General features: G+C 33.6%; 2 protein-coding genes and 1 non-coding gene across 3 annotated transcripts; 2 read left to right on the forward strand and 1 right to left on the reverse strand.

Annotated features, from left to right (window-relative positions):
* The first annotated feature begins 3,008 nt into the window (after nt 1–3,008).
* On the forward strand, nt 3,009–3,111 carry LOC122602443. The gene has a single exon (XR_006324262.1). It is a non-coding gene; the product is annotated as a U6 spliceosomal RNA (small nuclear RNA).
* A 4,554-nt stretch (nt 3,112–7,665) lies between these two features.
* Nucleotides 7,666–10,573, forward strand: LOC122600848 (ACT domain-containing protein ACR8-like). Its single transcript, XM_043773623.1, has 7 exons — nt 7,666–7,885; nt 8,267–8,312; nt 8,514–8,628; nt 8,824–8,891; nt 9,122–9,682; nt 9,763–9,867; nt 9,984–10,573. Exons 1-7 carry the CDS (start codon nt 7,815–7,817, stop codon nt 10,341–10,343), a joined length of 1,326 nt encoding a protein of 441 aa, XP_043629558.1. The 5' UTR covers nt 7,666–7,814; the 3' UTR covers nt 10,344–10,573.
* Nucleotides 10,574–10,636: 63 nt separating this feature from the next.
* Nucleotides 10,637–15,318, reverse strand: LOC122601819 (protein cornichon homolog 4-like). Its single transcript, XM_043774554.1, has 5 exons — nt 15,247–15,318; nt 14,822–14,918; nt 11,727–11,811; nt 10,895–11,017; nt 10,637–10,673 (listed from the first exon to the last, which is right to left on the reverse strand). Exons 1-5 carry the CDS (start codon nt 15,316–15,318, stop codon nt 10,637–10,639), a joined length of 414 nt encoding a protein of 137 aa, XP_043630489.1.
* Between the last annotated feature and the right edge of the window lie 1,324 nt (nt 15,319–16,642).

The raw sequence follows: 16,642 nt of genomic DNA on the forward strand, positions 1-16,642 counted from the left end.
CTATCTCGGCTTCAAAGAACTCACTTGTCTGGCGATAATGATTCATGGGAATGGAAACTAGATAGCTCTCTTTCCTTCACAGTTAAATCCATGAGATCCAAACTCGAGAATGCAACTGTTGGGCCCAAGCAATGGGCTTTCCCCTGGAACAATTTCGCGCCCCTCAAGGTCAACATACTGGCATGGCGTATTGAGATGCAACGTATACCCACGATTGATCGTCTTTTACAAAGGAATATCAATGTCCCTTATTCTCTTTGCTCCTTATGTAACTCTCAAAATGAAAACACTGAACACCTCTTCATTCATTGTCCCTTTACAAAATCCTTATGGGTCTTCCTTCAATCTTGGTGTCGGCTGCCTATTCAAACACCCGAAAACGTTCACGAACTCATGGAATATCATAAGACAATTTACACAAACCCCCACAAACAGAAACTCATCCATCTAGTCATTCTTAGTTTCTGCTGGATAGTTTGGAAGAGTAGGAATGACCATATTTTTTCCAACAAATCGCCCTCCCTTCGTTTTGCCATTAAAGAACTAAAAGGGTTAAGTTTTCTTTGGTTGAATAATAGAGCAACCTCTGGATCAATTAGTTGGACCAATTGGAACTGTTTCAATTTTTAATCTCTCTAATACTCTTTTTAGTTCCCCGCAATTGTATGTTCTTCTAGATTCTTGCTAGATTTCATATAAATAAAATATCTTTTTAATGTTAAAAAAAAAACCAATGTTTGTTTTCACAGTTATATACCGTGTAGTATAATATGTATATTTGTTGTACCTGTATATAGTAAAAATTTAACATAGATTTATCATTGCCCTTTGTTGATATGTTATTCAGATGATGGTATAATTGGATATTTTAACGTTGTTTTTGGAATTGTCCAAGAGGGAGGATCCACGATTTTTGGCGTTTGCGAAGATACTTAATTTGGAGAAAGTTTTGTATTAGTTCGATTACATAAGCTTTGATGATTCAGAATAAAAAAAATTCCGTGGGATAAATGAAATTATTTTTTGTTAAAACGATATCGGAAGAATACTTGAACTGTTAAAAATAGGGAATACAACTTAAAAGTTAAAACCTTCACACAAAAATTAACACAAGTAATATAATTATCACAAGTTACAACGATTCGAGTGTTTTGTAGAAACTTTTAAGCTAATATTACATAATTTTATTATAAATTACAACAATTTAACAATCTGTTATCAAATAAAGTTAGTAAAGTTCGATATGATATTAGCTAGAGACGAATTTGTTTAATTAGTAAGAAAGTCAAAGTAAAAAGTGAGGGCTACACCTGCATGTATCATGGATACATTGGGCTGGGCTCGCTATAGAATATACTCCCTCGCCTCCACTTGATTAAAAGTTAAAAACATACATTAAAATTTTAGGACCTATTTGATTATTTCAAAGTGTATGTGACACGATATTATATAATTGATATTATTTTCTTAAAATAGATTTTATATCAGTTTAATTTAAAACTTATATTAAATGATAAAGTGATAAAGTTTATGTTTTATTTTTAAATTTATACGGTTATTTTAAAATAATCTTTTTTTTAAACGTTCGTTTTTTGGTCAGAATCTGTTCACCCCATATGTGGTCTCTACACTCACCGGGCAGGATGTCATCGCGGTAGTTCATAGAAAAAAAATCCCTAGATAGATCGTCAAATGACACGACATCTATAACATTAAGTGTCATTTGGGGTAAAACATGCGCCCCTTGGATTCGAACTCTGGTTAGCCAAGGGACAAGCCTTCATTGGAGGTCTGGAATGCCATTGGGCTATCAACCCGGCCATTGACATTTTAAAATAATCTAAAATAAAAAATATAAAGTTTATACTTTATGTTCACAGATCAGGCCTTAAAACTAACCCTCCAATCTAAATATACCTCTATCATCGGTAAAAATATTTAAAAATAATACAGAATAAGTGTTATCAACTTATCATATATCTTTTCTAACTTAAAATATAGTATGATATAGAGACTAAAAGTCTTATCTCTTCTAATTTAACGCGGCTGCCACATGAGATATCATTGTGACTTTGTGATGAGTTTGTGACCGTATATATAGAGAGAAATGCATGGTAGTTCTTAATAAAAAAAATATATACAAAAAGAAACAAATTAACAATGAAATACGGAGTAAGATTTATTACTGTATATACTTTGTTATTTCCATTCCTTGTGAATATCAATGTTGATGTTTTCATGTTACATTACATGAGTATATATTTTATTTTTCTGTTCAAGTTACATTCCATGGTTTAAAAACCTTCCTATAATTCACTTTTCTATATATATCTCATAGGTCCATTAGTCTCGAGTTAAATCAATTAAAATGAATGCAGGTGGTCAGACATGGAGGAATGCTATCGAAAACAAGTGGGCTCGGTTAATATCTTGTTGTATTTGGAGCGCAATTGTGATATTTGGGTTCACGTGGCTTATTATATCACTTGTTATGTTTCAAGGTCCAAACCCGCCTGTCTATTCAGTAACAATAGATAGTGGTTTTCCGTTGACAATGAAGACGGGTGAATATGGAATCGAGTTTTATGTGAAATCATTCGACGAGTTTAACGGTAAATATCCTGTTGGGAGTCCTGCAAGAGAAGATATTGAGAAGCAAATCATCGAGGAATACTCGAGTGTTGCTGATATCTGTTGGAATGGCGAACAAGAGTGGAGTTTAGTTCGCGAAGATTTCCCAACTCGTATATGTGACAAGCTTAAAGAATTAGGACTATATGATCCTTCAAAACAGTTTTTTTAGAACAAATTTGACTTTTAAATTCTCGAGTAAAGATTGTGGTTATTTAATATTTAGCTTTCTCTCTTTACATTGTGACTATAGAGATTACTAAAGTGCTTCTTTTTTCAAGGTTCTTAGTCTGGGTGGGAAGTTCAATTCTTATCACACATCGATCAAAGAAGTGTCTTGTGGTGGGTTTATAAGGTGCTAAGAAGCAACATATATCGTCCCTTCGGGAACATCCGATAAAATTGGAACGATACAGAGAAGATTAGCATGGCCCCTGCGCAAGGATGACACGCACAAATCGAGAAATGGTCCAAATTTTTTTTTTTCCCGATTCCCTCGCATTCAGCTCAGGTTTGGCCCGCCGACCTCATCCGTTTTGTCAACCAACAGTTTCATTCAGTTACGACTTAAATCGACATTAGATGATTACTCGTGCTATTTCATTAATTCTGTTTGTTTTCGTCTGCCATAGCGGACTTGAATTTCATTGCAATTGTTGGCTGTCATTCGATCGTTCTCTTTTTCTGCATTTGTCCGCTTCAGCAAATTTTTAAGACTATTCATAGGTTTCAATGGCAATCGTCACCAGCTAAAATTTATTGGTTTTGTTGAACCAATCATCCGACATGACGAACTGTTTCCATCCTTTAATTACAATCAGCCTTGTTTAATGGGCTAAACACTGGATGCATGATATATAAGAACTTAATTTTTGTAGTGGTTAGTTTCCTTAAAAAAAAATTAACTGCTGTTTAATTTTGGGCATTTACTTCACATTTTTAACGAACCTAATTAAAAGTACTTCATTTTCGTCGAATAAAAAATATTATATAGTTGTGATCGAGCATAAATGTATGGATTATTTGTTACTCGGACTGCAACAACACTTAATCAACGATCACCAGAATTGATGTGATGTATACATGTATCTGTGTAGCCCGAAATTTATATTGCGAAGTTTATTTTCTATATATATATATGAGAACGGTACCCGTGTGTTGCGGCGGTGATGGAGGTGGCGGTGGTGGGGTGATGTAATGGTGGCGGCGATGACGGGTGGTGGTGGTGGTGGGGCCGTTGAGTAGGGTAAGTTATTGACGTAATGTGACTATAATGTATCGTACATCATGAAATAGAATGGGTATGTTATTGAAACTTAAAATCAATATTGAAATTTTAATTTTAATGTTGAAAATTAAGGGTGAATTTAGATTATAATCTATACTATAACTAAAAGAAGGGGTTGGGGTACACTTGGCACCCCTAATCCCCTTCTTTTTAGCTTAATTCTCTCTCCTAATTAATTCTCTATTTTTCTATATTTTTTTTTCTTTCTTATATATCTTAAGACTACCCGTACAATGTACGGATAGATATGATAGATATAGATATATTGATTCTCGTCTAATGCGCTGCAAGCCTAAAAAAATTCACTAATAACATATATATAGCGATAAAACAAATACCGGCCTATAACTTAACGGAAGTTGCTCTCCATTACCAATTAAGGGTTTTGCTAAACAAAGTTTAAGGCCTTTCGTTAAGGTGCATTAAATAGTTTTACACTTACCATAAAAATCAAGGGGTGAGCTTTTGATGTGGAAACGTACAACCTTTTTATGCATGTTAAATAGAGTCTAAGGGCTTCATTTAGCATTTTTCATTAATTAATCGGCTGTTTTTTTTTTTAACATTAATAATAGGCTGTTTGTTCGTATATGATTTTCAAGAGCTGCCTATTAATTGATGCTTTTCAACTTGTAAAAAAAATAATAATTTGATGCTTTTCAAAACAGAGGAATCAAAAACATCAGTATGTTGTACTTTGTTATGGTTCGAACAATTCCTTACGAGAACATAAGTATGTTGTACTTTTTTATGGATCGGATAAAGGACGTTAATCCTGATTATGAAAGGAAGAAATCTTGCAACTTTTCAACTCACCGGCCAATTCTTTTATGAAATTCATCAATACAAGTTTTCTTTATGCTCAAGCTAGAAAATATGGAAAAAAAAAACATGACAAACTTTGGTGGCGCAAACGTGGCAAGACCCCACCCCCTCCCTCCTCCGATAAAGAACGTATACCCACCGTTAGTTTTTGAGTCAAAGGGAGGCTAATGACATGTGGTCCCCATCATGCGTCCTACCTGGCAATCTGACAACTTAAGATACGCCACGTATCAAGTTGACTTGTATTTAAAAAAATTGTTTGTGGGTTTAGGCAAGAAAAACCAATGTGTGCTTTTCCATGCTTTAACCCATGCGGCTATGAGTGATGTATGTAGTCGATACTATTTGTAGTTGGTAACTTGTAGCGTCGGTATGTTGCATGCATCGACTAATATGATATTTGGTCATGTTATTCGTAATGTTTGATCTTATTATTAAATCAAATTATCGGGGTAACTTTTACCAATTTTCAATTTAATTTCTGAACTTTATTTCAAATGCATTTATTGTAAAATTTTCTTTCCGAGGATTTACTTTGAGATTACATGGAGAAATAAGGCTTATTCTTATAAGGGAGAATTTTTAAAGCTTTTTGTATGCCAACTTTCTTTAATCAAGACTTTCTTCGATACCCTCTCAGTTCCTATAAGAAAAAAATTTTGAAACTTTTTCAAAGATTTTATTATTTAAACACATAAATAAATAAACATTTTTATTAAAAGAAAACTAAAAAATAAAAATAAAAAAAACTTCGACTCTACCTTTCTTTCGTCCTCTAACTTCTTGATGGAGAATTTTTGCTCAGACGTTCGGGTAATGATGCTCGCTGTCGATTAGGGGTGTTCATCGGTTCGGTTTTCAGTTATTCGGTTTATTTGGTTCGGGTTTTTCGGTTTTTAAATTTTTATTTTTCAAAACCAAAACCTAATTCAAATTTTGAAAACCAAACCGAAAACCAAATTAGAATTCGGTTCGGTTCGGTTTCGGTTTAAAACCGAAAAAACCAAATATGAAAAACTCAATTTCACCATTTTTTTTTGTCTAAGTTGTGTTGAATCAAAATAGGTTCATAATTTCAATTTTCACCAAAGTAGCAATTTAGACTTCAAACACAATATGGATAAATAAGTAAACATAAATGAAACTGTTAAGCTGTTGTTTGTCATCATTATTAAAAAAATTCCATCGAGTTCTTTATTGTTTGTCCATTGAATTTTTATAATTTCAATAAAAAAATTAACATAATAGACAAATAGTAAAAGTAAAAACTGCTAAGCTGTTGTTTGTCATTAGAGGTGCAAGAAAAAACCGATTAACCGAACCGAATCGATTTGTAACCGGTAACCAAAATCGGTTAATAACCGGAATAGTAAAAACCGATTATAGGTTACCAGAAACCGTAGGTTACTAACCGATTACTCTTTTCAAAACAAAACCGATTATTAATCGGTTAACCTATAACCGGTTAATCACATATTATATACATATTATTAATTAAATATATATATATATATATATATCAATATCAATCATACTATATACATACACTTATATATAATCAGAAAGATCGCACCATTAGATTATTTCATTTGCTTTCAATATATCTATACTATATATAGATTAATGCTTATTTCATCCGATCCAACATCAATTTTGGTTGTTTTTGAGATTTGGGATGATGAAATTTGTTGTGCTTAGAAAATGATGTTTATTTGGAATATAAGTTTTTTCGGAATATGGGTTTGTCGCTTAGGCTTGTCAGAAATGATTGTTTTTTCACATTGTTCACCACTTTCTCAATATTATAATAGGCGGTTAAAAAAACCCGAATAGGTTAACCGGTATCGGTTAACCGGTTATTATTAATCGAAATCGGTTAGATAGGTTCCAGTTTTAAAACCTAGAAACCGGTTATTAACCGGTACAAGTTAACCGTAATCGATTATTACTGTTTCAAAAAATAACCGAAACCGATTATTAAAATTAATAACCGAAATCGGTTAACCGCTTCTTACACCTCTATTTGTCATCATTATTAAAAAAATTTCATCGAGTTCTTCATTGTTTGTCCATTGAATTTTTATAATTTCAATAAAAAGTTAACATAATAAACAAATAGTAAAAGTAAATATTTTAAATAATACATAATATATGCGTAATATTTTTAATAAAAAGTAAAAATGCATTAATAATTATCCATACAAAAAATATATGCGTTAAATATTTTTAATAATACATAATATATGCGTAATATTTTTAATAAAAAGTAAAAATGCATTTATAATTATCCATACAAAAAATATATGCGTTAAATATTTTTAATAATACATAATAGTAATATAAGTTATTCGGTTTAACCAAATTCATTATCATATAACCATAACCAAACCAAAAACCACATATTTTATTCGGTTTTGGTTACAAATCAAACCCAAAACCAAATTTAAGCACGGTTTGATTTTTTTTTTTTTTTTAAACGGTTCGGTTTACAGTTTAACCAGGTAAAAACCAAATCGCGAACACCCCTCGATGGCGTCCAACTTCTTGGAAGTTCCTATAAGCATAGGCTTAAATAGTTATGATTTAAGTCATTGGTCATTAATGAATAAAGATGCCTAGCTCAACATTAAACACACATAAAACATTCAAAACACCATCTCTTTCTCTTTCTTATTTTTAAAAAATAATTAAGTTAAAACTCTATTTATCATAGCTTTATCAAAAGACAAAATATACATGTTACTCCGTACTTGTTAATGTTTATCAATTCTATTGATACTTTTTTATATCTAAAATTTTACTCACAAAATAAAATATGGGCACTAGGGGGGCAACGTACCGAAAAGGGTGCTCCAGTGCTTATGTATTCTTGTTTAGACAGAGACATATCTCCATATTTCATGCCCATTTAAATTCTTTTGTTTCGGTCTACCTTTCTCCATTTAAATACGAGTAGTTTCCATTACAAACATTTAACATATATACTCCCCTTCAACGTCTTCAAGCACTCCCTCCTTAAACATTTGTACAAAAAAAAAACAGGCAAATAATTACAAGCTAAGAAGCGAAGATGATGCAGATGGATCGAAGACCCTGTTTAGATGAATACGAAAAGCTTCTCGTTCGAATGAACACTCCACGGTTAGATTTTTTCTTTGGAAATTAGTTAAAGTAGTTTGTTAAACATTTTTAATAAACGGTTATTTTTATGCATAATATATCCTTACATGTTAATCATAGCCTTAAAGACTATCATTAGCAAAATCTTTATTCAAACTGTGATCGACGTCCCAAGTTGTTGTTTTTTTAAGTCAATTTTAAACTTTCTAGAGTGATTATATACAACCATTATATATTCTCATGTATGTATGATACTAGTTAGTTTGAGATGAAAATATGAAATTATAATCTGGATGTTAACCGTAATCTTCTTTTGATGACAATCTAAATTTGACTTTTCTACGACTTCTTTTCATGTGCTTATGCCTAACTTTGACTTTGTTTTGTTTGACTTTTCTATAGGGTAATGACCGACAATGCTAGCTGTGTTAACGCAACTCGTGTCATGGTAATTTTAGAATTAGTAATTACTTTAACTTTTTACTACAAATACTTTGTGGAGCGCTACACAAATAAAAGTTAATATACCAATTTTTAACGTTGAACAGGCATTATACTGTTCATACCATATAGTGAAGTGTTGTGTAAAGCACCATAAACATTCAAAAAAAAAAATTCCTTACACTTTTGGTAAATATGTAAATTTCAGATTGATAGTGCAAGGAAAGATGAAATATTGTTAGAAGCAGTTCAAGTTCTCACAGATCTTAACCTATGTATCAAAAAAGGTTATGTTTCCTCTGATGGAAGGTGGAACATGGATGGTAATTAAGCTGCTAACTTTATATATCTTACCGAACTATTCATGAGGATTTTTAGGCTACTTAGTTATTAGGATTAATCATTTTCCATAGTATATATATTTAGCGTGCAACTTTTAATGTTGTACTTTGTCGGACGATATTTGGTAATTATTTGAACCTTTACTAATTAGTGGTGTCAAATCTTACTTTCTATAGTTTTCCATGTGACTGATTTGGATGGCAACAAATTAACGGATAACAGCATCATCAATTGCATTGAACAGGTAAAGTTGTCCAATGACTAATTGTTTCCAACCTTTTTATTAAACTTAATCAAAAAATATATGCTTAATTGTCCAAAGTTTGACTATAACTACGGTGCGTATGTATAAGTTTTTTTTTCACGTAAGTACGTAACAGTATCATTTGGACGTAAAACTGATTTAGGAAAATGTCAATCTTATGATGTACTTGGACTGATTTTGTGTTTGGTGATTCTTTTGACGTATAACAGTCTCTATCTGTTCACAATACAAGATCAAATCCCATTGATGGAACGACGGCACTAGAGTTAACTGGCACGGACAGAGTTGGTCTGTTATCCGAAATTTTTGCTGTGTTATCATATCTCAAGTGTGACGTGGTAGAGTCCAAAGTTTGGACACATAATGGCCGAGTAGCGTCTCTCATTTACTTAAAAGACATGGATACCGGATGCCCAATTGAGGATGCTAAGAAAATCAACACAATTAGAGCCCGTTTAAGAAACGTCCTTAAAGGGGATATCAATATCAGAAGTGCAAAAACCTCAGTTGCAGTCACACACACGGAAAGAAGGCTTCACCAGATGATGTTTGCAGACCGTGATTATGCAAGAAATTCGGTTTTAAAGAAAGATGTGGGGAGTCTCCCTATTGTTTCAGTTCAAAATTGTCTAGATAAGGGTTACTCGGTTCTAAACATCCAATCCAAGGACCGGCCCAAGCTTCTGTTCGATGTTGTGTGCAGTTTGACAGACATGCATTATGTCATTTTTCATGCTACTATCAACACTACAGAAGAAGGCGCTCACCTGGTACATATTTGTATTCTTTTTAAGCTTTAAAAATCATCAAGTTTAAAGCTTTTTAGTGTTAATGCTCAACTGTGTTTCAGGAATTCTTTATTAAACACATGGATGGAACCCCAATTAATTCAGAAGCCGAAAAGGAACGAGTGGTTCTATGCTTGTCAGCTGCCATAGAAAGAAGAGCAACAGAGGTACCGTTCTCATAATATTACCATGTTGTGAGTAGAATTATTAATTTATGACCCGTTATCCAAGTTGCCATTTTTGTCACATCATTTAAGTCGGTAAACAATATGTGATGCTTCAGGGTGTAAGGCTTGAGCTGTGCAAGGCAGACAAACCAGGGCTATTAGCTGAAGTGATGCGGATATTCAGAGAAAACGCACTAAATGTCATACGAGCAGACATATCAACCACTGTGGGTATGGCTCACAACATGTTCTATGTAACAGATGCCAGTGGAAACCGGGTAGACTCAAAGGTGATTGACTCGGTTCAACAAAGAATCGGGATGGTTGAGTTAAGAGTAAAGGAATCACACCATCATCAGAAGATAGACCATCAAGAACATTATGCAAATAGTCTTGGTGGAGCAGTTTTGGTGTCACTTGGGAGTTTGTTAAGGAGGAACCTATACAATTTAGGGTTGATCAAATCATACTCTTGAAACATATGAAAAAGAGTGAGATTTATTTTGTTTAGCTTATATTTAGGGTGAATGTGCTTTGTAAATGAAAAGTGAAGATTGTGATTACTTAGGTTTTTTGTTTATTTAGCATATATAGGCCCTTTGGCCTTATAGCAATAGATCATGTATATAAAGTTATACGATATATATATGTAATACGACTATACGAGTCCTTGATAATTGTGAAAACCATAGTTCATATTTGCACAGTCAAGTGAATTTTAACTTCCATGAAATTTCTTGAACTTGCACTTTTATGGCCTATCTGTTGTCTACCTTTCATCTTCTTCTAATGCATCATATATATTCCTACAAATGAGCCCAAAAATATACGACTGATTAATTAGAAGGCATATCGTATTTCCCGTGAGTGTTCACAACTTATTCGACACATATAAATAGACTCCCCAATACATACTAACCCAAAACTCCAATAGCCCGTTGGGCCGCACTTCGGGGTGAGCATCTACATGCTGTCACGCTGGCACACTACAAATTCAAAATGTTTGTATTATGTTAAATTAACTTACCAAAATAAGGTGATGAATAGAAGGCTACAGAAATGACCAATGTTAAAAATCCATTGCATCTTTGCCTGATTGAGCTGGTTAAAGATCTCAGTAACATCAACAATATGTTGTTTCCGGGCATACCTATTAATGATGAAGAAATAACACACAAGTGGTTATATTAACTCCCATAAAATTTGGGTTGATAGTTGTATAATGGGGTAAGTATCCTGAAATGTAACAAACTTTGGATGAATGTCTATAGTGTGAAATAATTAAAGTTGTGTTCATTGTATGTAATCATCTTTAAATTATGTGCATTATATGTAAGAAAATATATCCGACCAATCAAAAACTAACAAGTGACAGCTATATATGGTTGTCACATATGCATTTTTACATACAATACACATAATTTAAAGATAATTACATACTGTACAATGAACACAACTTTAGTTATTTCACACTATAGACATTTGTCTAAAGTTTGTTAAATTTCATGATACTAATCTCTTGTATAATTGAATGGAACTGTACCAAATACTTGTTATAGGTCGACATTATCATTTAACAATGACAAAACAAAGACCTTGTATGGAAATTAAGTAGCCATGAGTATCACTAATATGAAGAAGAGGCATCTTTTATACTCCGTAATGGGAAGTCATCTATACATCAACTACTAAATGTGTTTTATAGGGTTGTACTGTACAACACAATAAAGCATATTTGGTGATGTATTACTAAAAATTGGTGATGTACGGATCACCACCTTTTTATAATTCATGGCACACCTTTTTATAATTCATGGCACACAGCAAAAAGTACTAAAATGTAACAGAGGATGACGTACAATCTCATATTGTAGTAGAGATATGGCACAGCCAGAATAAACATCATCCAATGACCCGTCACGAGATACAACAAACATAGGACCCTTTGTAGAAAAAATTCTAAGAATAGGATGACTCTTTAAAATATGGCTAATTTTAGGATGATTTGCTTTTTAACTTCTAAAACTAGGATTTTAGATTATTTAATTCCTTTTCCATACCAAACCAACCAACCACCATCGCTTTCCAGCCTTTTTCTTTTTTTTCATTTCTAAATCATACATCTTATATTTTGATTTGACTAAGAATATATTCCTTTTCTTCAATTTTTACTTGATTGAAAATCTAGCAGAAACAATTACCCATAACTTTATGCTGATAAAACTGAAACTGATTAGAAAGAAGATTATATTCATTTTACATTAACCTTTCATATATACAGTATATGTTTCAAAATTCCTTTCAAACATGAGTGTTCAAACTTCTTTCCTTTAAAAATTCTCTAATAATACACGTTGAGATGGAAGAACATCAAAATGAACAAATAATTCCATCAAGTAATACAAGTTTTTCGAGTCTCTTGCAAAGTTTTCATGAACAACCACCATTTTTTAGATCTTCTCATGGGTCCTTTGAAGTTAGTTCCTCACCTGCATTTCCTTTTTATTCTCCTACTATGTCTCCGTTTCATGAGAAATCTCACTATTTTGAGACACTAAATGCACCTACACATGTCACAAATAATATACCACTTCATTCCCCTAATGATAATAGATATGAGTATGGTAACAAGTTTGGTGAACAACCGAACTCAGATTCGAGTGATGATGACAGTGTGCTAGCTAGTAATCTTGGGGAAGATTCTAATGATGAAAGCAATGAAAGTGAGAATCCAGATGAGTGTAACACAAGAAGTGCTCAACCATGTTACGAAAGGGGGGTGAAGTTTTCTAACGATGTTAGAGTTGGCAATGATGATATGCCACAAGAGGAAGACGATATTCACATTGATTATTGGAGTGAATCAGAAAACGAAATTCGAAATGGAATGAGATTTGAAAGTAAAAAACAACTAAAAAGGGCAATAACATTATGGTCATTGCCCCAAAATAGGGAGTTCAGAGTGGTTGAAAGCAAAGGTAATACAAGGGTAGCAAAATGCAAGATGGCTAATGGGGAAGAAACCGGTAGTTCTAGCAACATTTACGATGCGCCAAAATGTGATTGGTATATTCGTGCACTTAAGACTAAAACACATCAGAAGTGGGAAGTCACACGTTGGGTTAACACACATAATTGCATTGGAGCTATGCAAGCAACTACAACACAAATTTGACCTCTACAATCATTGCCTCACATATTCTTAATTCAATTGAGAATGATCCTTCCTACCTTTCGAAGAACATTCAAGTTGATATAAAAAATCACTTAAATGTGAATGTTTCCTACAAAAATGCATGGTATGGGAAGAAAAAAGCCATGGAGAATCTCTATGGAGATTGGGAGAGTAATTTTGATGAGTTGCCTACTTACGTTGCATCATTACAGAATTCAAATCCCGGCACCATAGTCAAGTGGTTTCATCATCCAAACAGCTCATCAAATATAATGACTTTCAAATATATTTTTTGGGCATTTGGACCGTCAATTGAGGCATTTTGCCATTGTAGGCCTGTCGTTTGTCTGGATGGTACACATTTACGAGGCGATTACAAAGGGAAAATGCTTGTTGTTGTTACAAAAGATGCCAATAATCAGATTTTACCGATTGCTTATGCCATTGTCGATGAAGAGACAAGTCATAGTTGGTGTTGGTTTTTGAGACAGTTAAGGTATTATGTTGCGCATGATAGACGATTATGCGTTGTTTCAGATAAACATCGGGGAATAATTCATGCTATGAAGAATCTAAAGGAATGGAAGGAGCCGTTGGGATATCACCGTTTTTGTCTTCAACATATTCGAAGTAATTTTAATGCAAGGTTTAAAAACATGGCTCTTAAACAACTTTGTTGGGCAATGGGTAACACTTGTCAAAAACGAAAGTTTGCAAAATATGAGAATGATATGAAGCAGCTTGATCCAATGGCTTGGAACTATTTAAACCAAATTAATAAAAGCCAGTGGTGTCAAGCATTTGATGAATGTTGCCGATGGGATTGTTTGACCACAAACATATCAGAGTTACAACAACGTGTTGCGGGGAGCTAGAATATTACCCATAAAGGCGTGTATAAACCATACATTTAATAAAACCGTACAAATGTTCCAAAAGTATAGTTCAATGGGGTTGAGCATCAACACATCTCTGCCACCGAACACATGGCGTATATTCAAAGCTACTGATACTCATGCTCAAAGTCACCGATTAGAAGAGTTTGATTTCAGTAAAGGCGTGTATAAAGTTGTAACGAAACATCAGATTAATGGTTCTGGTGGAAACGTACACACGGTCAATTATTATGAAGAGAGTTGCACGTGTGGAAAGTGGCAAGCATACCGGTTTCCATGTTCACATGCACTAGCTGTTTGCCGGCAAAGAAGAGACAACCCCCTTCGTATTATCGATAAGGTCTACCATACTTCAACGTATAGAGAACAATACAATGGTAATTTCACTCCGTTACCTCATGTTGATTATTGGGTTGATCCTCAATGGAAAATTCAAGCAGATTACACTAAACTTGTTGTTGGAAAAGGGCAAAGACGTGAAAGCCGCATCAGAAACGAAATGGACATCGATCATCCCAAAAAGACCCGTAAATGTGGACAATGCCAACAGGCCGGTCACAATCAACGAAATTGTACCCGTTCTCGACATGGCTTTGATATGATGTAAAATATCATGCGTATTTAGTTATCATCTTGTATTGTAATCTAGTTCTTGACATAGCTTTGAGATAATGTAAAATTTTATGTTTATTTAGTTATGTTTCGTCAGAATTGAAGTTCACATAAAAATGCAAAAAGTGGCTGGAAAGTAGGAAAGTTGGTTGGTTTAGTATGGAAAAAGAATTAAATAATCTAAAATCCTAGTTTTAGAAGTTAAAAAGCAAATCATCCTAAAATTAGCCATATTTTAAAGAGTCATCCTATTCTTAGAATTTTTTCACCCCTTGTATGATGAATTCCGGTAAGATCACTTTGTTGATCCAAGATGCAGAGTCATAAGGATTAATGTAGTCAAACTCTAAATCTGCTGAACATATTAACTGCAATGCATATATATTATACATTATAACTTTTCAAATTTGAATCTTTACACATTTATTAGTTGACGTATAATTATACACATTTATCAGTCGTAACCATAGCTCTGCCACATAGAAATATAGAATGCTATATGTCAAAAAATTATGTGATTCACTATAAGATTAGTAAAATTCCTATCGCAAACTTCGAATTATGAATGCGTATTTATAACATACCACATGAACCTTTATGTCATGGCAATATATATCATATCATCATTGACATTTGACACTACAACATATAAATGGTATATATTGGTATGATTTAATCCAAAAATTTCAGATTCACCTGATAAAAAACGATAACGATGATAACTATAATGATGAAAAAGCAGAGGAGCCATGCAAGCGTATACAACATTTCAATCTTATCATTTAAGAATTTAATGTTATATTTATCCGGCGGGGTGATTTTATCTGTAGATACGCAAAGATTTGAAGTGATTTGAGTGATTAAAAACTAATGTCGTTAAGGAAGAAATAGATTTTATCCGTGTGTTATGGGGGTGGTTTTAGTTTCTGTAGCAAGTATATATAGGGGGTATTTTGTGGAGTGCTTAAGTTAAATATGATTGATTTAAGTAAAAGGGTTTACCCTGGTTAATTTAGCATTTCAAAACAGTTTAGTACAAGTAATATGGCTAAGTGCCATACTAATTCACATATATGACAAACCGTATATATGTGAAATCATAAACATTACCTAATTAGGAGTTCCAAACATACTCAAAACTCCTTAATCAATCATCAAAATTGTAGTCTAACGAATATGAATTAAAAATAAACGACAAACTAGATTTATGGAACATCATCAACTTTCCATAAATATGATTGATTTAGTATGCTTATAAAAATGATAACAATTATTTTGTCGATGAATGTTAAAGTAGAAAGAGAATTGAGTATTTAGGCTGTTCGGAATGGGGCTTCGCTTTGCCCGCCACCGCCCCCTGCCGCCTGCTACACCGCCCCGAGGAGCGGCAAACGCCAAAAAAATACGCAGCCGATGAATATTGATTGCCCAACAATTTTGAGTTTCTCCACACACAAAAAAGCCGTTGCAACGGCTATTTGGCCCATTTTCAAAAAAAAAACTAAATAAATCCTCACTTTACTTATATATATATATACACACTACTTCCATATTTTTAACAAACTAACACAATTTCACTCCATTTCTCTTTAAAAAAATACTCAATGTCTTCCGCGTCATCCGCCGCTCCTGTTAGCCAAGAAGAGTCTACGATTAGTTCCAGTTCTGATGAGTACGATGACGCGGTCGAGAGTGTTGCGATTATGGTCGTTCAACTCGCAATGCGAGTCGCCCAAGACGCGCCCCCGATTCGACTACCGGGCTTCTTTCGTCGAACAACATTTGTTCGACGAAGGGTTGAGGCAAATGATAGATTGATGCGTCATTACTTTTCTGAGAATCCCACGTATAATCCAAGACAGTTTAGGCGGCGTTTTCGTATGTCGAAGCATTTATTTTTGAAGAAAAGTGGTGACTTGGAGGCGGAATATCCATATTTTCAACACAAAGATACGACGCTGCGGGAAAGTTGGGTTTCAGCTCCATACAAAAGTGTACATCTGCCCTTCAATAGCTAGCAACCGGACAAACTAACGACCTTTTCGATGAGTATTTGGAAATGTCGGAGAGGACTTCACGGGAGGCAGTTGAG

The sequence above is a fragment of the Erigeron canadensis genome, chromosome 5, assembly GCF_010389155.1.
Source record: "Erigeron canadensis isolate Cc75 chromosome 5, C_canadensis_v1, whole genome shotgun sequence".
NCBI lineage: Eukaryota > Viridiplantae > Streptophyta > Magnoliopsida > Asterales > Asteraceae > Erigeron > Erigeron canadensis.

Excerpts from the sequence above, each read along its gene's own strand:
- LOC122600848 (XM_043773623.1), top strand. The coding sequence starts at position 7,815 with ATGATGCAGATGGATCGAAGACCCTGTTTAGATGAATACGAAAAGCTT. Across the intron at positions 8,313-8,513 it reads TTAACGCAACTCGTGTCATG|ATTGATAGTGCAAGGAAAGA; the intron begins GTAATTTTAGAA and ends TGTAAATTTCAG. Across the intron at positions 8,892-9,121 it reads TCATCAATTGCATTGAACAG|TCTCTATCTGTTCACAATAC; the intron begins GTAAAGTTGTCC and ends GACGTATAACAG.
- LOC122601819 (XM_043774554.1), bottom strand. The coding sequence starts at position 15,318 with ATGTTGTATACGCTTGCATGGCTCCTCTGCTTTTTCATCATTATAGTT. Across the intron at positions 14,919-15,246 it reads TCGTTATCGTTTTTTATCAG|TTAATATGTTCAGCAGATTT; the intron begins GTGAATCTGAAA and ends TATGCATTGCAG. Across the intron at positions 11,812-14,821 it reads ACCGGAATTCATCATACAAG|GGGTCCTATGTTTGTTGTAT; the intron begins GGGTGAAAAAAT and ends TTTTTCTACAAA.